Source organism: Emydura macquarii, unplaced genomic scaffold (assembly GCF_026122565.2).
Source record: "Emydura macquarii macquarii isolate MOO-44397 ecotype Brisbane River unplaced genomic scaffold, CSIRO-AGI_Emac_v2 contig_1254, whole genome shotgun sequence".
NCBI classification, from domain to species: domain Eukaryota; kingdom Metazoa; phylum Chordata; order Testudines; family Chelidae; genus Emydura; species Emydura macquarii.
The window spans coordinates 8,521,253-8,542,753 of NW_027131391.1; the positions used below are offsets into that span (position 1 = coordinate 8,521,253).

Sequence of the window (21,501 nt, forward strand, 5' to 3'; positions counted from 1 at the left end):
CTCCTCTCCCCCCGCCCCAGCCCTCAGGGCTTTTGCCTGGCCCTGCTGCCGCTCTCACTCACCAGTGGAGGGAGCATTTAAGGAAGACCCATGGCAGGAAGGACAGGGCAAGTGATGGGAGAAGGGCAGGATTTAGAGAGGACAGGCGCCTCTGTCACTTAGCAAATGGCTCCCAAAGCTCCTCCAGCCCAACATGTGATCAGTCCAGTGCACGGGAAAACAGAGCGGGTCACCCAGAAAGACCTGGGTGAATTAACACAAGGGCTGGCACTAGGTACATGCCAGTGCAGCTACACTGTGTCTTGCTACCTCTGTGCCACCCCCCAGCACATCCCTTCAATGGCTGAGACACCCCCCCCCCATCTTGAAAGAGAAACCTGGGGACCCAATGTTCCCGGCTGCCCCCATGATGTGGCCCTCAAACTCTTATCATCTCCCAATCTCACAATAAGCACCCAGACCTTCTCCAGCAAAAAGCATCTCCAACCCATCCAGCTGCCACTGCCACCACCCCGTGGGTGCCCATTGCCCCCCCAGGCTTCTAGCTTCACCCAAAGCATTTCCCAAGCCCCGGGAGCAGCCCAGTGGAGCAAGTGATGACACTTCAGCACGGGACATTTTAAAACTCCTGAATCCACGTTTTATTATTGTGTAGGAGAAGAGGGATCACGCACAAGATATTGTTCCAAAGAAGTACATTCAACAGCATTTACAGTAGAGTGACATTAAAATCCTCTGGTGGGAAACAGACTAGGAGACAGTGCTGTGATGAAGTGTTGTCACTAAATGCACTGTGTAAGATGCAGTAGTTTGCTTTTAAAATGAGCTGTCCTAAAAATGACATTTTTTGTGTTGAATTCCCAATATTAGCCCTGCTAATCTGTAATGTCTGTGTGTGAGGCTTCTACACAGATGCATTTACTGAAGGTAGATCAGAAAAGACTAATTGCTGCCCCAGAGTCCAGCAAGGCTGGGCTTTAGGTGCCAACACTTAATTTCACTTCGCACGTCTTTTAGCTGCAACAGTTTTCGTGACAGATGTAGGAATCTCTTCCCTTTCCAAGCTCTTGGATAACACTTGTTGTGACAAAACGCACAAGGAAAAATGAGGCATTTTAAAGAGCTCTATTTCTAGTCTCTCTTATGAAACTGAATCAGGCCTTGAGTGGAAAACCCCCTGTATGTAATGTTGTTATAAACCAAACTAAAAGAACAGCGGGACAGAACAGAGAACCCTCTGTGCTCCCACAATTACAGAAAATGTGTCTCTAAATGCCTCAGTGATGGAATATGTAATAGTCGCCCAGCAGGCTGGAGCCAAGCGGCTCAATGTTATCAACACAGCAAATCAGGAAATGTAGAGATTCGCCTGTATTACTGGGCCATAGGCTGGCCACGCAGCCAGCCGGCTTAGAAGTCGTGTGTGCACCTGCACTGGCTGACTGTGCTTGGAATACTGAGAGCCTTCCTTTAGGGGAAATCTACACTACAAAATTAAGTCGACCTAAGTTACATGGAGGAACAGCCACTGCCGTAATGCAATCGCTTGTGCCTGTCCACATTATGCTCCTTGTGTCGGCGGTGCACATCCTCACCAGGAGCGCTTGCACCGATTTAACGGCCAGCGTGGGGCATTGCGGGACAGCGGCTGAAAGGCAGCAACAGTCGATGTAAGCAACGCAGCGTCTACCCTGACACTGCGTCGACCAAACTACGTCGACCTAAGCCCTATGCCTCTGGCGGTGCTGGAATTAAGTCGAGGTAGTGGGTGAGTTACATTTCAGTGTAGACGCGTACAGAGTCAGGTTGATGTACGCTGCCTTATGTCGACCTAGCTGTGTAGGGTAGACTAAGCCTTAGAAACCTGAAATGCCTTTTTTCCTGAAAGGACATGATGATCTTTTCTAATTAACACCTTTTGAATGTGGAAGCATTTGACTTTGGAGCAATTGTTACTTATCTAATTAAGCAAATACCTTAAACCCCACCCCTCCCTGCACATTTTAGAACAAGCCTACCTGGAAGATAAGCTGAAATACATCACATGGGTTGTACTACAAAACCTCAGACAGACCTACCTGTCTTCATTATTTGTCATCTAGGATGTACCATATAAATTTAAGCAAAATAATTTGTATATATATTTATATATAAATTAGAAGCAAATAAAATATCAAAGGGTGTGCTGAAATCAGCTGTGGTACCACACTGATAGCCAATCACTAATGTTACATTGTACAAGTTCTATATATAGTGTATACATACATGTGTTGTAAATCATAGCATCTGTGGGTGTTGAGTGAGAAGAGGGCAGACCAGGATAGCGATGGTCTTCGGAACTGATTGCATATGTGTCCCTTGTGCAGGCTGGGTTTTCCGGTTACCAGTGCCTTGAAGTTCATTATTGCTAATTTTCTTCTGCCGTGGATGGGGGATGGCCCCCGCGTGGCCTTTGACCCCCGAGAGCTGAGTGAGTTGGTGTGACATGGTGGAAAGCCAGAGCAGAAGACGTCAGAAAAGAAACCACGCAAGGCAGACCCTGCCTCTAGCCCTCCCAAGAGCTCACAAAAGGCTCCCTCTCAAGCCCACAACGCTCAGCGGAGCTCAGCCGTGTACAGCTCCTGATTTCCATCCCCACTAGCCAGTGCAGACAGGGCTCTCCAGAGACAACCTGCAGTTCAGTTCCCAGAGATGTATGCACCATAGCAGGATGTGTGAGCGAGTCACCTTCTCCTGCTGCTCATTTATCACCCGAAGGGCTTGCTCATCCTTTCCTGTCGTCTCGGGAGCACTCAGCATCACAGCAAGGAGACAGCTCTGGGCGGGAGGCAGCAGCAGAAGTGGACGGGCCTCTGTCCCCATGCAACAGGGGGGGGGGCGGCGGCACTTGAAAAGGTAGGTACAGAAAGCAGATCTAGGAGCTGAGTTGTTTCAGGACAGATGCTAGTTCCACCGGCTTCAACTGACAGCCCTGAGGGGTGAGCATGGCCCAATATTTGCCACGGGGGCTCAGCGGACGCTCAGCGATGGGATATTCCTAATACCGACAAGAGCAGGAACCCCATGGATGGGGACTGCCCTGCTGGTCTCACATTGCAACGGGGGCAGGGAGGGAGGAGAGGGGGCAGTCCAGTGGCTGGAGCTTGGAGGGGAGCCAGTCTGGGTTCAGAGCCACCTGCTGCCCCAGGGAGGGACTTTGGTCACTGACAAACTCCTGGGAGGGATTTTAGCATCAAGCCAGGGAGGTGATGGGTTTCTCTGTCTAGGGTAGCCTGCGGCGGGGGGTGGGAGGGGGTGCCTGCAGATGCAGGATCTAAAGGAGCTCTGCAGCAGAGGGCGTTGCTAGCCTAGAAGTACCTGAGCTGTAGCAGTCAGTGACAATCCCGGAGCGATGCCTGCACACAGCAATGAGAGCAAACCTTCCCTGCAGGGAACCAAGGGAAGGCCCCAGGGCAGGCTGGTTCCCAGTGGCCCACAGTCAGCTCAGCTTTCTACTGGGCCTTTGCCATGTTGCACCCCGCTCCCAGCAGCTGGTGTGAGCCCCAGCACCCCTCCTGTCTGGTGACGGCAGCATCTGTGCTAGCGGGAAGGAAGCACTCTCTGCAGGGCAGGCCGGGGGAGGGAGGCGGAGCCTAAGGAGGTGGCATCAGACTGGAGGTGGGGGCAAGAGAAGAACCCCAAGGAGAGAGAAGCAGGACGGGTGGAAATGGAAGGAAGCCGAAGGGAATGGGGAAAAGGGGCAGGGGGCCAGCTCCTTGTTCACGAGTCTCCTGCTACACTTCCTGCATGTTAACAGTATCCTGCGCCTCCCACCACCCCTGATGGGACGGACGCTGCAATAGATCTCGGGACCCATCCAGGCAACAGCTGCCAGTGGCATCAAACTTTGTGCCTGGTGTCAGAAGGGCAGCTCAGAGCCCAAACCCCGCCTGCAAAGAGTGGCAGGAAGGCGTAGACAGCTGGGAGCGTGACCGACTGCGAGGCATGGAGGGGACGGGGACTGGAGGCCCTGGGCTGAGGTGAGCGATGGATCCGGACAAGCCCTGGCGGTATCTCCAAACTGCTGAGTAAGGGTCTTTGCTTTAGTCCCCGAAGGCTGAGTCTACTCTGACTGAGGGCAAGTTTAAAATCTCTCCCTAGCTCGACTGCCTCTTTTCTGAGCTCCGTAAGGAACTGTTTCCCATTAAGACAAAGTTGCAGGGGAAAACAAAAACAAACACTCTCAAAAAAGCATCTCGGTAGAAACGGTTCTAAAAAATATCAGCTAAATATTGCAGATGAAAAAAATCCACTCAAACAACCCCCCAAATTCAGCTACAGAGCGTCAGCAAAAAACAAGCTAATTCATATTTGTGGGAAGAGCATGCACTGCTGGGAACCGTGGAGAGAACCTAGGAACCTGCCAAACCCAGAAAAGTCATCTTCTCCCTAGAGCTGCTTAGATACATGGGCTCAGAGAGGTGCTTGTGTCTGTAAAGAGGAACCTGAACTGTAAGCAGATTTTTTTTTTAATTAAGTCCACGCACAAATGGGGAAAAAAAAAAATCAAATGGAAGAGCTCAAACGACCGTGCATCGTTTCCCCGCACCGCGTGCATCTTTGGAAGTTGACGTCTCAGTTAATAAAGCTGAGGCTTCGAAAAATATAGGCAGCAACTTCTGACAGCAATAAATATGGTAGGCTAAAAATGAACCAGATTCAACGTGTCCTTGTTCCTAATTAGTAGCTAAAAAAACGCCACCGTTAAAAAAAAACCCAACTGACTGCTATTTTATTAGTACATAAAAAAATAGGTTTGGAGTCCCTGTTTTGATTTCTTTTCTTTTAAATTTCTGTATTTATTTACTCTGTGTTTGTTTCTGTGCGCTGTGACGTCAGCAGTAGGACGCTGCCCGATGCGCCCCAGGTGCGCCTCATCCCCCTCTCCTGCTACAGAAGGGCCTATGGGGCCTGCCAGCCCGACGTGGGGGGAGCAGCTCAGAAGATATCAGGGCACAGATGCCAGTCCTGTTTCTCCTTGGCTTCCCAGTAGCCACCCTTGTAAACACAGATCAGCTCCCCTGTCTGGGGATCCACCTTCCTCTCAAACCACAGTGGGATGTAGCCTTCGTAGTCTTTGCCTGTCGAGAGTGGAAAGCACAGCACAAGGGTTGATTGCACATCCCATGGGGAAGCCAGGCAGCTCTGCTGGCACCCCCCCGTGTTGTCAGCATAGTTCAATACCCAGATGGAGGGTTCAGATGGAGGGTTGATTCAGATGGAGGGATCTGAATCAACCCAACAGGCCATGCCTGGGTCACCCACTGCTATTAAAACGACTGCCAGTTAGAAGAACCAGCCAAGCCCTATGAATTCATGAGCCCAGGCCTCACATGGGAGCTGGGAAACTTACACATGGTGTGGCTGGCTCCCAACAACACCCGTGACAGAGCTGGCAGGCTCAGAGGCTGTGCTCAGGGATCCCCTCACCAGCCAGCTCAGGAGAGGAGAGGAGATGCGTGTGACTTCAGCTGAAGCCGGGATTCCTCTGCCGCATCCATCCTGCACAGCACCTCTGGTCCTGGAACCTCAGATCACTTTACCAGGGTGCTGGGATATGCAGCCAAGGATGTGCCCACGGCCACCCGGCACGTCTGAAACAGAGCCCATGTTGCTCGCCCGAGTCCCAGCCCTCAGCCAAGCACATCAGGCTCCTCAGAGGCATCTACAGATGGGGAAGAGCAACCAGGCTCCCTAGCCTGGTTCTCGTGCTGTTCTGGGGCAGCTCTTCTGGGGCTTGAGACACTCTACTGACTTGCTGCCTGCCTTTGGCCGCAGCTCCCACATCCTGGGACCAGCAGCCTGGCTGTCTAGGGAACCCTGCGAGCCAGTCCAACTCACCTTCCTCCAAGGCCTCCACGGCTTCCGCCTCTCGCCTGCGACGGACGGCCCTTTGCTTCTCCTCCAGCCTCTGCTTCTCCACGTTGGCCTCGTCCCACTTGCCGTTCTCCATGAGCCGCTGGTCAGGCCTCAGCCGGCTGTCTGTGGGGGCTACTCTTTCCTCAGGCTCGTTGAGGGTCAGGGCCAGGTCAGAGAAGAAATACATGTTCTCGGCATTCTCCCTGGAGGAGAAGGGCCCGGAGCACGTTAGAGGTGGATTCTTCCACCCAGCCAGATACGAAGGGTCTCCAGCCATCTATCCAGCTGCTTGTATGGCCCCTATCACCGAGGTACCTAAGTGTCTCTGACCGTTCGGTTCTGCCCTGGCCACACCACCTGCTGGAGAGCTGATAATGCAGGGGGGTCCTCATTGAGGTGACAAAATTCTTCCTTTGGGGAGCCTTTCCTCCCACCACCCCCATCGAAATGCCACGAGAGAACAGTTCAACCAGGGCTGTGCCCTGATCTCCCCACGGGAGTCATGGTCTCCTCGTACACTCCGTGCCACTGGCCTGGAGGCCGAGAGGGCAGAGGTCCACTCCCAAACACCGTTTCCCCATGTGCCCAGCATCCAGCAATGCTGCTGCCCCACAACCCAGCTGGCCTGCAAGAGTCACCCCAGAGAAGAGGCGGAATGAGAGAGAAAAGCCAGAAGCGTGCATTTGTGCTATGCCCCTTGTGCCACGTGTGTGACAGGCAGCTGCACGCAGAGACAAATGGCCGTTGGCGATAACTCTCAGCAGCGAGCCAACCAAGGCAGCGCGGTGTAGTACGAAGAGCTGGTGGGGCAGAGACCTGGCCACACGGATTGCTAAACTGGGACGGAAAGCAGTTACGTGCACATGGGTTAACCCTGTTAGCAAAGCACTTTTCCAAACTGGATTAAGTACTTCTTCCTTCGCTGTTCTTCCAGGAGCCACCTTAGCTGGTCAGACTGTTCTGGAGCTGGAGCGAACTGCGATGGTCAGACCCATGTTAGAAACCAGCTCCTGCCGGATTCAGACTTGGTTCTGGAACACGCTCGTGCCAGGGATTTGGAGAACACCCATTGGCGTTGAAAGCCGTGTTATCCCATTCTAAGCCAGGTTCCCGTAAAGTCTCTCACACGCTTTACAACTGAGGGTCTGTCTACACTGCAATCAGAGGTGTGATCGCAGCACGTGTAGACGTACGCGAGTTGGCTGAGATCTCGCTAGACAAGTTGATGCAGCCTGGACGAGTGACAACAGCAGGGAAGGTGTGGACACACTGGCCGCAGAGTGGGCTAGCCCCACCCACCCAGGACCCTGGGCACACACTCAAGGGTGGGAGACGCTGCAGTTAGCAGCAGAGCTCAGAGAAGCAGCGAGGTGTGCCTCACGGCACCACCACCCAGGACTGTTCCTCTGGGTCCCCCTCGCTGCACTGGCCATAGCAGGGGTAAGTCCTTCTTTCTCAGACCACTTTGCCCACCACTGAAATGCAGCCACCTCTGGGCTGAAATGCAGCAGCTGCTTAAGAGCCTGACCACAGCACACCACGCCTGCAGAGAGGACTCACGGGAGAGGGTATTTCTTCCACAGGACCTTCGGGGTCAGCGTCTGGTAGACCGTTTTTTGCTTGCCCTCCGAGCTGGTGCTGCTGGTGCTGCTCTGCACGATCTTGGAGCACTCCATGTTCTCATCCCACGTGCCAGACATGACGTAATGTGCTTTGCCATCGGCGTCTGTGACCACGCCCGTCACCTGGCACCGGGGGAGGAGGGGAGAGAAAAATCACATGGGCTTACAATGATGGAGCTTGCAAACGGCCAAAGGACAGAGACAAGAGTGAGGCAGTCAGCACCTGGGCCCGGTGTCATTCAGAAAGTCTGGTTCTTGTACGGCAGTGCTGAGGCCTGGCAGAATCACACACAGGCAGCACCCAGCTCCCTCTGCTTCATGCTGGGATTCATCCCAGCCCCAGCCCGTCTCCTTCGTCCTGCCGCCCAGCCCTGCGTCGCCCTTCCCAGCTCTCAAACACAGCCAGTGTCATTGCTTTCACCTGTGACTCTGGAAGAGCCGACGATGGACTGAGGGAGTCAGATGGAAGCTGTTTCACACGGCTGGTAAGGATGTGAACGCAGGGCAGTTCACTATGTTCTATCTAGCCTTGGGAACGCAAGAATAGAGGTAAATGTGGGCCAGCACCGGCCCAGGCAGCTCACCGCTAAGGGGGCGCCAACACGGTTTCAAGTGAATAATCATCTGCTTAATTAATTAGGATTGCTGGACTCTTGCTGCCCCAGGTACTGTCTGGCCCACAACCCAACAGCTATCCTACCCCATGGCACCGGGCACCGCCCAGAGGGAAGAATCAAAGCCTCAGCCATGTGAGAGGCTGCTTAACCGAGTTGGGTTTTCCTGGGTACATACCTTCCGGGGCACGTCTCTGGAGAAATAGCTGTAGGGGGTAAATTTCAGCTGGCATTTATCTTTTGACTTGTGGTTAACAATCTCTATGTCACCAGACTGGAGAAAAGACACAATCACAGCAGAGAGGGGGTTTGCAAAGGGACAAATCAGGCGTTAGTTTCAGTTGGTTCACAGGCAAATCAGTATCGTCAGCCGCGATTTTTGTCTCCCAAACTCAGGCAGTTTAACTTAGTTCCAGTGAACGCAGAGGGTCCCAGGGGGTGCGGATGGTAGAAGCCAGCCTCGCAGCTCTACCCCAGCACCCGGGGCCTGGTGTGACAGGGAGGAGTTCCCATGGAGATGGAAAACCAGTGATGGATTGGGAGCATTGATGTCAGCTTGGGCAGAAAAGCCAGGGCCAGCCCCCCGGGGAAGGAAGGGGCTACAGGAGGTGCTGGCATCTGATGGCAGCACCAAAAGATCCAAGGTGGACCTGACAGAGGAGCTTTCCCATGTGCCTGCTGCAGCTGGCCCCTGCCAGTGGGACAGATCTTCCTTCTCAGAAGGTTTTTGGAGGGGGCGGGGAGGACATACTGGATGAGGGGAAGCCTCTCCTGACAGCCAGCCGCCGGGATCCTTTCACTACCCCACCCCTTGGAAGCCAGCCCCCCTTCTCTGAAGCACTGTAACAAAATAAACCAGGACAAAACACGTGGGCCGGGGAGATCAGGGACCAGGACCCTGCGCTGCACGCCACTGACCTGGTCAATCCAGAGCTTGCCCACGATGATGTTGTGAACGGTGGAGGTGACCTTCCTCCAGATGTAGTGGTTCCCGCTGGAGTGAAACTCGAGGTGGATGGCGCCTGTGGAGGCAGAGGGGGAGAGGCCTTCGCTTGGAGAAGAGGGAGACAGGGCCACGCTAGGGGACAGACCAGATACTGCACTATCCTGGAGCAGCACCACGCAGGCATCGGCATTTTTCTTCCCCTTTCTACCCCTTCCCATCCCCGCATTTTCATTCAACTCTCCGCTGCTTCCAGGCTGAAAAGCTGAACAATGTTCCCTGGCTTTAGGCTTTGTCCTTTTCCCACTTGGCAGACGTGAACAATGCCAGCCCCTCCTGACGGGAGCAGGCCAGCACGGCCCCCGCCTTGCCTGCTTCTTTGATCACCACCATCCATGGGGTCAGCGCCCCGCTGGGAACACGGCTACGCTGCCTGGCGTGGGCTGTCCCGTCACAGCTCAGCCTGCTTCTCTGGAGAAATATCGCTTGGTGGCTGTGCAGGAAGACCAGGCAGGGCTCCCCATGGGGGTGAAGGGTGGAACGTCTTCCCCTGAGGCAGCTGAAGCCGGAGCCCTCCAGTTATCCCCACGCTGAATTTGTATTGAAAAAGGAACCAATACAAGGTGACGCTGTGTACAGGGACAAGGTGGGGGTGTGTGTGGAGGAGGGAACTCTGCACAGGCCGCTGGCTTGTTTGGGGGGTAGGGGGGAGCTCTGCCCGAGACCATCATATAACAGCAGTGACACTGTGACCGCATGGGTGGCAGTAAGGGCTGGACAAGCCTGCCCGGTAACAGAGCAGCCAGCCGTCAACCGAGCAGCCAGCCCGTCCGGTCACTGTTACAGGAGGAAACCAGATCAAAGCTAGCCTGGGTGGGTCCCCGCATGCTGCAGTCACACCTCTGATTGCCATCTGGGCATACCCTACGCGGGCTTGTATTTGTGTAGCATGGGGGAGCCCCTCATCGGGGGGAGCAGAGAGCTTTCCCTACGCCCACGGCCTGGGAAAAGCTGCAAAATTCCTCCTCCTATTTGGTTCCAAGGAAATTCCCTCGGCCAGTCCCTGGAGCAAGACATCCGCCGACACCCAGCGTTCCGGGACCAGGCTGAATTCGGGGCGCTGCCGTGCAGTCACAGGCAGAGCTGGACTCTCGCATCCTCGAGCACGACTGCACCATCACCTTAGCAAGGGGGCATTCCTCGCAAGCCAGTCTTCACAGGCTGGCCTCAGGCCAGGTCTACACTAGGAAATTAGATCTGCAAAACTTCGTCACTCAGGGGTGTGAAAAATCCACGCCCCATGAGTGACGCAGTTAAAGCAACCGAACCCCCGGTGTAGACCGCTAAAATTCTCCGTCGAGCCAGCTACTGCCTCTTGGGGAGGTGGCTTCCCTATGCCGATGGGAGAACCCCTCCTGTCGGCGTAGGTGCATCTTCACTGAAGTTAAAGGGCCTGAACCAAGGACAAGGCGACTTAGAAGCATGGAGTAAGTATATTTAACTGCTCCCTACTGAGCCTGTGTCACCGGCCACAGAACCCCTGCCTTTAAGTGCAAGGCAGAGCGTCTTTGCTGCTCAGAGAGGCGAATAACCCTCCACTCCTGCCTGTGTAAGAAGAGTGGACCCAAGTTTACTGCACTGGTCCCAAGAAATGGGACCTGGCCCCTACGGACCCTGCACATTCCCACATACCCCGGCCAAGTTCTATTCATCAGGTAATTGGAGCCAGGTCCATCCGTGATGCCTGTTAGACCTAGAAACTGCAGACTAAGTGGTGGGTAGAGCTCTGAGAACTATCACGGGGGACAGCCAGTGGAGGAAGTCTGATACTGACCCAGAGCAAAGGCTTCCTAAGCGAAAACGCAAGCTTCAGTGCATCGAACTAAAAGGGGGAGGAAATCGCTAGACATGTTAAGTGTCTAAGTATAAGGAGAGCCCAGTTCACCACTCAGCAGGAAGCCCGATGCCCATGAACCAGAAGGAGACACAGCTCCACGCACTAGAAACGAGAAAGGGCCGAAGGGCGCAGAGAGAAATTCTGTAAGCAAAAGAAAAATTCACGCGGAGCATTCTGGCTTCCCAAGCTTTCAAACAGCGCCGCTGACTCTCTCAGCCTGGCTTGCAATCATCTGACAGCCTCACCCGGACAGCCACCAACTCCCCAGCACCCCAGCGCCGACAGCCAGAGCCTCAGAACTGCTCTGCGCTTCCTGGCTAGTGCTGTGTTTTCGTATCACCGTCCCGTTGGTCAGAGTCTGGTAGGAAGCAGGGACTGAACAAGGATTTTGCAAACCTGGACAAAGCCTCGCCTCTCCCCAGTGGGGCTGGGACCATCGTCTCCATGTTACAGATGGGGAGAGTGTGAAGGATGGGATTTCCACAAGTACCTGCCTGACTCAGGAGTGATACGATCTGTACTCTACAGGGCTTTGGAAAATCCTTCCCTAAATGAATTGCCCAAAGTCCCAGTGAATCAGTGACAGAGCCAGGAAAAGAACCCAGGAGTCCTGACTCCAGTGATAGCCACAAGACAGCACTGCCTCCCTGCATCTAGAGAACAGACAGATCTGGACCATCTGTGTCTCCCCCTGCACCTCAAATCTGCCTGATTTCCCCTGGCTGGAGGTTTTTAACCCGCGTCTCTGCTCCGGCGGACATGCTGCAAAGGGAGACCAGTCCCATTTGGCCCTCTGCAGGGCTTACGTCATCCCTATGGGACCAGTGCACTGGCCAAACATCCTCAGAAGTGTGCAAGCAGAGCAAACGCACCCGTGTGTTAACGCTCGCCAGGGCTAGTCACTTACCCAGTGGCATGATAGAGAGGTATTTGCCCCTGAACTTGCTGGCGATTGTGATTTCCTGCCACAGCGTCCAGCCTCGCTTGGAATACACGTGATGGGCCGCGGCGGGCGGGTGATGGCTCACCTGAGACACACAAGGAGAAAGCAATGTCACACCTGCGGGAGAAAGGCCCTGACCAGGAAACAATGTCCCACACCGACAGGTGGGCAGGGGAGAGGGGCCGACAGGGCCATGAGCCACGGTACCCAGGCAGCAATACTCAGAGTGGGAGGGGACAGCTTGGGGATGGCGTCGGAACTGAGGATGTGACGCGTTCCGACTTCCCAAGGGATGTTACGACGTTACACCCTAAAAGACGCAGCGGCCCCTGCCCTCTGGCAGGGGGTAGCACCCAGTCATTGCCCACATCGCCACACCACTCGGGGACACTACACTTGTCTCACACCGGGCTCTTCCCTTTCTGGCTTTCATTTCCCATTCCCCAAGCCCCTCCTCATCCATTTACAGTCATTTGAAGGAGGGCAGCCCTGCAGAATGCAGGGTCCCCGCAGCAGCACCCCTCCTGCCGTTATCATGCTAACTGTAAATAGAGACCGCCCCGCCCCTGTCCTTCAGAATTCAGCTGCTTCAAGCTGCGACAGCCACAGATGCACAACTCATGGGAACCTGGGTTTAGCTGGGAAGTGCTTTAGAAGCCCGCCCGTGGCTTATGCAGAATCCACGGTGCAATTGCTCCTGCGGCCGGCGGGTGGAGTGGCACCGCAAGAGGCTCCTGCCCCACAGCCAGGGCAGCTCCATTCATTAAGAACCTACCAGGGAGGAGGAGGGCAAACGCACTTGTGCGGCGTGTAGGGCAGAGGGTGCCCTGCTTCAGCTGGGATGTGCTGCCAGCCGTGAACGTGCAGCGACACAGAACACGGGGGCTAACGCACGTACCAAAATGTTGCTGTGGCTGTTGCTCTGTGTAGCTCTGAAGCCCGCCTCTCATCAACAGGAGTGGGGCCAATAAAAGACATGGCCTCACCCGCCTTCTCGCTCTCATGATAAAACAGCGGCTACGGTCACTAATCCCTGCGATTAACAAATTCAACAGCAACAGACACTACAGCAAGAGAAGCTTCCCCTGGGGGTGGGGGGGCCCCAGCCTTTCCAATGCAAGCAGTACATCTACCTTGGCACCCCCTGTGCTGGCACATTAGCACTCCAAGAGAGCAGGGAGAGATTTCACCAGGACTCGTTAGCGCTCATTAGAAAGCCCTGCTCGCTATAAAAACAACCCAGCAGCTTTCAAATGTAGCCATCCGGTGCCAGGAGACAACAGCCAAATGCTCAACCTCAGGGCACCAGCCAGCCCCTGCTCCCAAATAATCAGTTCTTGGTTTTAAATATGGTCAGGAAGTGTAAAACAACTCCTGCTTGCTCGCTTGCTCGCTCGCACGCACGCACACACCCCCTCCAGCTCCGTATGTAAGGGAGCCCAGCCCATCTCCCCGAGGCAGAGACCAGACTCCTCTCACATAAATGGGGTCAAAAAACCCCCCACCATCCAGGGAGAAGAAATACAGAACCCCCCTTCCCCTCTTACCTTCCCCATTAACAGCTCCAGAGGAGCCTACACAGACATCTGGGTCATTTCTAACTCCAGAGCAAAGGCTCCTAGTTCAGGCACAGGAAGACAGACATGTATAGTCAGCATGCTGTCCATCGATCTGCAGTCGTGGGCTTGACTGGAATGGACTGAAGATTTCCAGGCAGTTTTCTCTATACCAAGAAGATCTCCATCCCCTCAAGGCTGTGATCGATAAGCCCCAGGCTCCCCGCAGTGACCCTCAGCCTTGCTAGATGCAGCTCCCTGGATTTCAGTTTTATATCAGCCAAGCCACAGCACCACTTCCGGAGAACTATGGAATGATCGGGAGGGCAGAAATCCCAGGCCCCGAGTTGTCTGATGATCCTGTCCCAGATGCAGTTAACATGCTGAGAGCAGCCTGCCCAATAGGTCAGCTCTCAGGCTAGTTCTGAGGAGACTGGAGGGTTCTTTGACGGGAATCTTTGAGCAGAAGTTACTGGGAGCAGTACCCATCCTCCTCCCATTTACACTTGCCAAAGACCTGCTGTATTAAACGAGTTAAGAGATTATTTGCGCCAATGCAATTACAGCCTAAATCCCTTGAGCGAGTGGATTACAAATGTGGAATACAGCAAAATCCCTCCCTTAAATTGCTCTGTAACCGACAAGAGAATATCCTCTTTGGGTAACTGGATTTTAGTCATGAGATTATCCATACATTGTTCACTGTGTAAGGGGGAGCAGAGTGCACACGTTTCTAGGAGAACTTAACAGCACTGACCATGGGAAAATGTCCATCTGAATCTGCACACCCTTCACCTGTCCACCTCTGGGTGTGCTACGGCCCTGTGAAATTCACACAAAGTGAATCTCTCACTGCCAAGAGGATCCACAAGAGAAAGCTCTGAAATTTCACAGAGTTTAAAATACATGAAATCCAGTGCGATCTCCGTCTCCAATCCCATCCCGTTGGGGGGTTGTCTGCAGAGCAGAATTTTGTGATGCCTGCCTGGAGCAGGGTGATCTAGTGTGACTCTATTAATGGTGAATGAGGAGGCCAGTTCTGAATTGCTTCAGGGTGCTGCTATGGGCAAGTCTGAATTCAGGTTACAGCGAAGAAAAGGTTACGTACCTGCAACTGCAGGTTCTTCGAGATGTGTGGTCCCTATCTGCATTCCACCGGGGGTTATGTGCCTGGAGCCGGAGAATTTGAAAGCGGTGTCCATTGGTCTGCGCATGCACCCTGGCTCACCTCACGCCATTGACTGAGGAGGCAAGGAGGGGAACCGACCGCCTCTCGTTCCAGTATTGGAATACAGATAGGGACCACACAACTCAAAGAACCTCCAATTACAGGTAAGTAACCTCCTCCTCCTCCTCCTCTTTGAGTGATGGTTCCTATTGTGTTCCACTATGGGTGATTAAGAAGCAGTTCCTCGGTAGGAGTCGGATGCGGATGGTAGGGCTGAGCGAGTACCATCGTCCCAAAGGAGGCATCAGCAGAAGAGTCCTGAACCAGGGCATAATGTCTTACAAATATGTGAAGGGAGCCCCACGTGGCTGCTTTACAGATATCCAGGAGGGGTACCTGCTGAAGAGACACCATAGTTGTTGCTTGACCTCTAGTGGGATGAGCTCTTATTCCACGGGGTGTGGAGTTCAATAGCTGATAAAGTAGAATGCTGCCAGAGATCCATTTGGAGAGTCTCATCTGGGTGGAGATGGCGGGCCCTCTGACTCTTTCTGCTACAGCAATGAAATCCCCGAGGCTGTTCCTGATTGGTTTTGTTCTCTGCAGATAGACAGCCAGGGTCTATTGCACACTGAGGGAGTAGAGTCTTTGCTCCTCTGCGGGAGCGTGCAGTTTTGGGAAGAACACAGGTAAGTGAATGGATTGGTTAAGGTGAAATCCTGAAACTACTTTGGGGTGAATCTGGGGTGTAGACATAAAGAAACCTAACCCTTATGGAATATAGCATATGGATGATCTGCCATCCTCGCTCCAAGTTTGCCAACCCTTCTCGCTGAGGTGATGGCTACAAGGAAAGCGATCTTCATGGAAAAGAGGGACATGGAGCAAGTAGCTAAAGGCTCAAAGGGGGGACCCTTACGAGTGCTGAGAAAACAAGGTTCAGGTCCCACTGAGGAGCGGGCTTCTGAGTAAGTTTGAACGTTCTTATTAGGCCTTTCCAAAATCAATTGGTCCGTGGGTGTGTGAAGCCTGACTAGCCTGGAGATGGCGGATGGTATGCGCTGATCACCACCAAGTAGACTCTCAAGGAACTGATGGACAAACCTAATGTCTTCAAAGATAGAATATAGTCCAAGATGAGAGGAATATCCATAGTCTCCGGGAGAATGCTTCTTTGCCTTGCCCAGGAAGAGAAGTGTTTCCATGTAGCTAGGTAACATTTTCTAGTGGAGTCCTTTCTACTCTTAGAGAGGATGTCTCGCACGGCCATGGAGCATGAATGTTCTAAGGAGGATGCCCATCCAAATACCAAGCCTTGAGGTGGAGCGGATGCAGACTGGGGTGCTTGATCTTGCTGTTCCCCTGGGTCAGGAGCCCAGGAAATGGGAGGATGACTGGCGGTTACGATGGCACATGTAGGAGGTTGGGAACTGTCTGGCCAGAAGGGGGTGATCAGGATGAACTATGCTTTGTCCTGCTGGATTTTGTGTAGAACTCCTGGCAGGAGCGGGAGTGGAGGGAAGGCACAGTTGAACTGGTCTGACCAAGGAAGAAGCAGAGTGTCGCCCTAGGAGTGGAGCCTTAGGGCTCCTCTGGAGCAATACATGGTGCATTTCCTGTTTGCTAGAGAGGTGAAGAGATCCCTGGTTGGGGTACCCCATAGAGTGAAAATATTGTGCAGACTGAATCCTGGCACTCCCACTTGTGGTTGACTGCGAAATGTCTGCTGAAGGAATCTGCAAGGACATTTTACTTCTCGGGAAGGTAAGCTGCCGACAGGGTGATTCGATTGCTGATACATCAGTTCCAGAGGCTGACTGCTTCTGCGCACAGGGAGGCAGATCTCCCTCCCCCTGCTTGTTGATGTAGAAGACAGTTATAACTGTGTCCGACATTATGAGGACATGGTGAGTGTGGACGAATGGAAGGAGGACTCACATGCTTTCTGGATAGCTCTCAACTCCAGGATATAGAACTGATGGGCATCCTGGCCTTGGGAGATGTCCAGCCACCTTGTGCTGCATGGCTGTTCAGGTGGGCTCCCTAATCTAACAGGGATGTATCTGTAAGAATGGTCCTGTCCGGAGAGGATGGGAGAAAGGGGACGCCCACGCATACTGAATGAGGATTTGTCCACCACAGCCGGGAAACATTATCTTGGCCAGAACGGTCACCATGAGGTTTATGGAATGACGGCTTGGGGGAGTATACCAATTGTAGCCAAGTTTGAAGACAACAAAGGTGGAGTCTTGTGAAAGGGTGACGTAGGTGCATAAGGCCATACGACCTAGGAGAGACAGCCAGGTCTTGACCGGTACTCGAGGGCTGGTTATGACATGAGTGACGATATTGTTCATGGTCTGGAACCTGTCCATAGACAGATACGCTCTTGCAGTGATAGAATTTAATGTTACCCCAATGAAGTCCAGAAATTGTGGGGGGTGAGAACAGATTGTTTTATATTTATGCTGACTTCCAGTGAAGAGAGGAGGTGTAGCATCCTGGAAGTTGATGCATAGGCTTCCCGGCAGGACTTGGAAACAAGGAGCCAGTTGTCGAAGGAGGGGAAGACAATGAAACCACGATGTCTGACGTGGGCTGCTACTACCAAGAATATCTTGGTAAAGACCCTGGGGGCAGTTGCTATTCTGAAGAGGAGTACTCCGTACTGAAAATGATTGGAGCCTACCATGAATCTGAGAAAGCATCTCTGGGCGGGATGAATGTCTACATGAAAGTAGGCGTCCTTCATATTGAGATCTGTGAACCACGGGCCCTTTTTTAAAGATGGAATTATCACTGTCAACATGTGAAAACTGAGTTTGTGAATGAAGCGGTTGAGATGGTTAAGGTCAAGAACTGATCTCCAACCATGCTTCTTTTTGGATATCAGGAAGTAAGTGGAGTAAAACCCTCTCCCTTGGTATTGCGGAGACGTGTTCCATCGCTCCTTGCTGCAGTAAGGAGTTCACCTTTTGTTTGAGAATACTTGAGGGTTTTGGGGAAGGTAGAGGTGCAAACCCTATTGCATCTCCAGAGTGGATTATGTTCAGTACCCACTTGGCTGTTGTTTGCGCACTCCATGTGTTGAAAAAGAGAGTGTTAGATGACCCCCCAATGGTGTGTGGGGGTCAGGAAGTGCTAGGCTTAGTGTTTTGCGGCTCAGGAGCTCTCATAAAAAAAAAACGTTGAGCCGGGGGGCCGAGTCTGAGATACCAAGCCTGCTGCAGAGGGTGTAGAGAAGCGGGACTTTTGAAACCTCTGTGTCTTAGATGGTGGTTCACAGGGCCTCTGATGGAAGAACTGCTGAGCTATATGTCTAGATTTGACCTATGGGTGGTGAAACGTCCTCTTTGGGACAGGCATGTATATATATCCCCATCGAAGGGGAGATCCTGGATGGTATTCATGACACCCTGCACATGACAATGGCATTAGCCATAGCTCTAGAGGAGGTTTAAGGGGCACAGACTGCAAACTGGAAGGTGGCCCTGGCTCTCCACTTTCCTTCGTCTATCAGAGCTCGAAAACGAGCTCTGTCCTGTTGCAGAAAGCTAAACTCTGCAAACCTGGCATAGTTCAGGAAAGCGTATTTAGTCAGTAGCGGCTGCTAACTGGCTCCCCTGAACTGGAGGCTGGATGATGAGAAGTCCTTTCCTCTCAGTAGGTCCAGGCGTCTGTCCTCTTCGTCAGAAGAAGGAGACCGTGGATGTTGCTGTCTAGCTCTTTCGGAGGTGGCATGGACCACCAGTGAACTGGAGAGTGTCTCCAAGCTACGTGCTCACCTTCTGGATACCCCACCCCATTTCCTATCACACTGAAGCTGTTCTGGTTTCCTGGCTGGGCAGAATAGTTCAGCCATTGGGGACTGCACACCTTGCACACAGCACTTTCACCAGGCGGGCCCATTTTGGTAGGGCTGTGCTCTAACCACTTCATTACAAAATGCAGCAGAGCTGCCATCACCAACACGAGTGTTGTTGTAAACTGGGCTTTGGTTCAGTTTGCATCACCAAACCCACCCCCATGGTGGGCACTGAGGGCAGATCTGGGGAGTAGCGGGAGGGAGACGTGTATTACTACACTGATTGGATCCGCACACAACTCTCAGGCTCCAGGGCTGCTCTGAGCAGCTCATCTTGACGTAATGTTGCAAGTGGTGCAGTCCTCTCTTCGCAGCCTGCAAGCAGTGGGGGGAGAGGAGGTGTTGGTGTGAAGACTGGTGGGAAGTGTTAAGAGAATCCAAAAGCCCGTGACGGGTGACGTGTCTGGCCTGCTGGCTGCTTCTCACACAGCATCTCTTCAACCTCATCCTGTTGCTGTGAGGCTGCGAGGCTAGGATTTTCCCACAATGCACCTGAACATAAAAGGCTGTAGCTTGAAATGGCTGCACCTGAGAAGCCCGTCAGTGAAGAACAAACAAGATGGGGTGTCTGCACAACTCACCCCAGAAACTTTACAGTCCCTCCCAGATGCCACCCTCCAGCCAGTGTGCAGGAACCATGTCACGCTAGCAAAGCGCTGGCCTGCAGTACTGGCTTGCTCTCCAGCATACGCTCTGTGTAGGGGAAGGGCCGGAAGATCCTGTTCTGTTAGGAGCTGAGTAGACCAGGGAGTTAATCGACCCAGGCCACCAGTGCTGGAGAGTGGACTTCAAAACTTCCCATCACAATGAAAATGAGCTTGGTAATTCGCAGCCTTGTCTCTGATCACATCACAAAGACGCCCGCCCAGGGAGGCAGGGCAGGCAGTGCTGCTGGTCAGGGCTGAGGTCCATCAGCAGACCTCAGGACTGGAGCAGCAGGGAGTGCTGCCGGTTAGGACTGGCAGAACCATGTTGAGAAGTCAGCAATCGGCCATCGCTCCCCGTTGCTCACCTCCCGCCAGCACCAGCCTCATGCACAAAATGTCTCTTCTATTAAAAATCAGCTTGGGAGTTGTTACAAACCTCGCTCGGCCTTCTTTAGGCTGGAACGGCTTCACAGTGATAACAAACCATGTCGTGGATGTGAGAGCAATGACTCCCTCGCCAGATGTGCGTCACAACAGTGCTGCCAGGGCAGTGCTCATCAGAGAGAGCATCATCATCGAAGAGAGGCTGTTGGAGCTCATTTAGAGACTTTGTGGGGCTCTACTTTACACCATGCGTTCAGCAAAGATCAGTCCTACAGAGGTGACAAAGGCTAGATTGTGCAGCAGGAGGCACAGGGCACGTTTCGGGCAGCTGCGTGATGGACCCGCCTGAGAATAAACAGCAAGCAGACTTGGGTTTGCTGCCGCATCTTCTGTTTAATTCAGTGTCCTCCGACCAAATTCGGTGGTGGTCCATTTTCCTTCGGTAAGGAGCCTTTGGCTGGTGCCTTGACTCTCTCACCCCATCAGGACGGTCTTGCTAAGCAAAGGTTGTACGAGACCCTGATCTCAGCTGGGCCCCCTAGGTGTTACCGTGATCCAAATAATTAGTCATCATAAACAGCTTAGGTAAAATCTGAGTGTGTGTGTGTGTGCCTGCAGACAGCTGTGTGGCGGATGGGAAAAACACGTAGGGCCTTGCTGAAGTGGTTGAGCCGACCAGAAGGAGCGGTTGGCTTCCCCTCAAGCCAAGTGGACTCTTTGGGGCTTTATTCCCTATAACTTCTTTGCCAGGTTATCACCTTGGGGCACGTAGGCCAAAATTCTCTCACGTTAGACACCTAAATGTAGCCATCCCAGCCCGAGTGAGCCCACTGGAGTGAGGCGCCTGAAGATGGATGGAGATGTCTAACACTCGTCACTGAGGGTCCACCCGGTTGGCAAGAGCCCTTCGAAAGGTTTGCTAAAGTGAGGGGGGATGGCTCTTCTTGGAAAGCTGCTGGGCCTCTGTGAGATTGCTGCCAGGGACTTACCTCCCTTTCCGCTATTTGTGGAGCAGCATCTTCTGCAGGTGGCTGTGATCTGCTTAATGCTTCATGCATTATAGATCAAGCGCTCTTTAACTAAACAAAGCTAATATCTCCTCCTCCAGAGTCAGCCTGCCGAGGCCACGGCCTTCCCGGCAAAGACAAAACATGGGAGTATGTGCCAGAGGGTTCATCGTTCTCATATATAGCTCTCCAAATGGCACTGCTGAATATTTGCCAGTGCTGCTTTCTGTGCTCGGCATTTACTATAAACTGCTCCTTGCTTGGTCCCTGACCATCAGTGCAGTAGGTTGTGGGTCCGTGTCCATTAACCCTTTACTACTGCATGGCCATGGCCATCAAGGGGGCTTGTGTATGGTCCTCTGCTAGTTTGCCAGACCAGTCCGAGTGGTGCTCAGAGAAGTTAATCTTCCCCTGAATTCAGTGGTACGTCACAGCAGATTCGGTTCGCTAGGCAGTGTGGCCAGTCATCACAGCCCTGCCACTACCCCAGCGTGTCTCATAGCAAAGCTCTTTATATGGATCCCCACCGTGCTGATTAGCGCCATCCAGCCTGCCCTTGTGCGTCGTAGGTTGGCACATCAGCCTTCTCCCCTCTTAGCTGCAGCTGATGATGCCCCTCCAACCAATAAAGGGTGTGAGCGGGCACCAGGCCACTTATTTAAAGCAGGGCCTTGTGCCTTCCCTTATGGCCAGGAGCCCTGTGATGTTTGCCACTCCTCCACAGCCCAGGGCCCACGAATGTCCCTGCTGGGGGCCAGGAGTGTCCAGGCAGCCCCTGCATCCAGCACACCACACTGCTCAGATCCCCCGGGTTTAAATGATGCTCATGTTCTTGGTCCCCGTTAAACTACGTTACTGTGACCTGTTCCCTGTAAACAGTGCTGTGCTGGCACCATCTCTCCACTGGGGGAAAGGAGGAGATTGAGAAACAATTGTCCTGTGGCACAGCCCTGCTGG

At 53.2% G+C, this 21,501-nt stretch overlaps 1 protein-coding gene across 3 annotated transcripts in view; it reads right to left on the reverse strand.

Moving 5' to 3' along the window:
* Positions 1-613: 613 nt before the first annotated feature.
* The window catches only part of OSBP2 (oxysterol binding protein 2), a 262,872-nt gene continuing 241,984 nt past the window's right edge, over positions 614-21,501 (reverse strand). For all 3 annotated transcript variants that reach the window (XM_067550191.1, XM_067550192.1, XM_067550193.1), the window contains 6 exons: positions 11,882-12,002; positions 9,053-9,156; positions 8,313-8,408; positions 7,459-7,643; positions 5,881-6,101; positions 614-5,120 (listed from right to left, as the gene is read on the reverse strand). In XM_067550191.1, the coding sequence (XP_067406292.1) occupies positions 4,978-5,120; positions 5,881-6,101; positions 7,459-7,643; positions 8,313-8,408; positions 9,053-9,156; positions 11,882-12,002 (870 nt within the window). In that variant the 3' untranslated portion in view covers positions 614-4,977. The remainder of the gene's footprint in view (positions 5,121-5,880; positions 6,102-7,458; positions 7,644-8,312; positions 8,409-9,052; positions 9,157-11,881; positions 12,003-21,501) is intronic.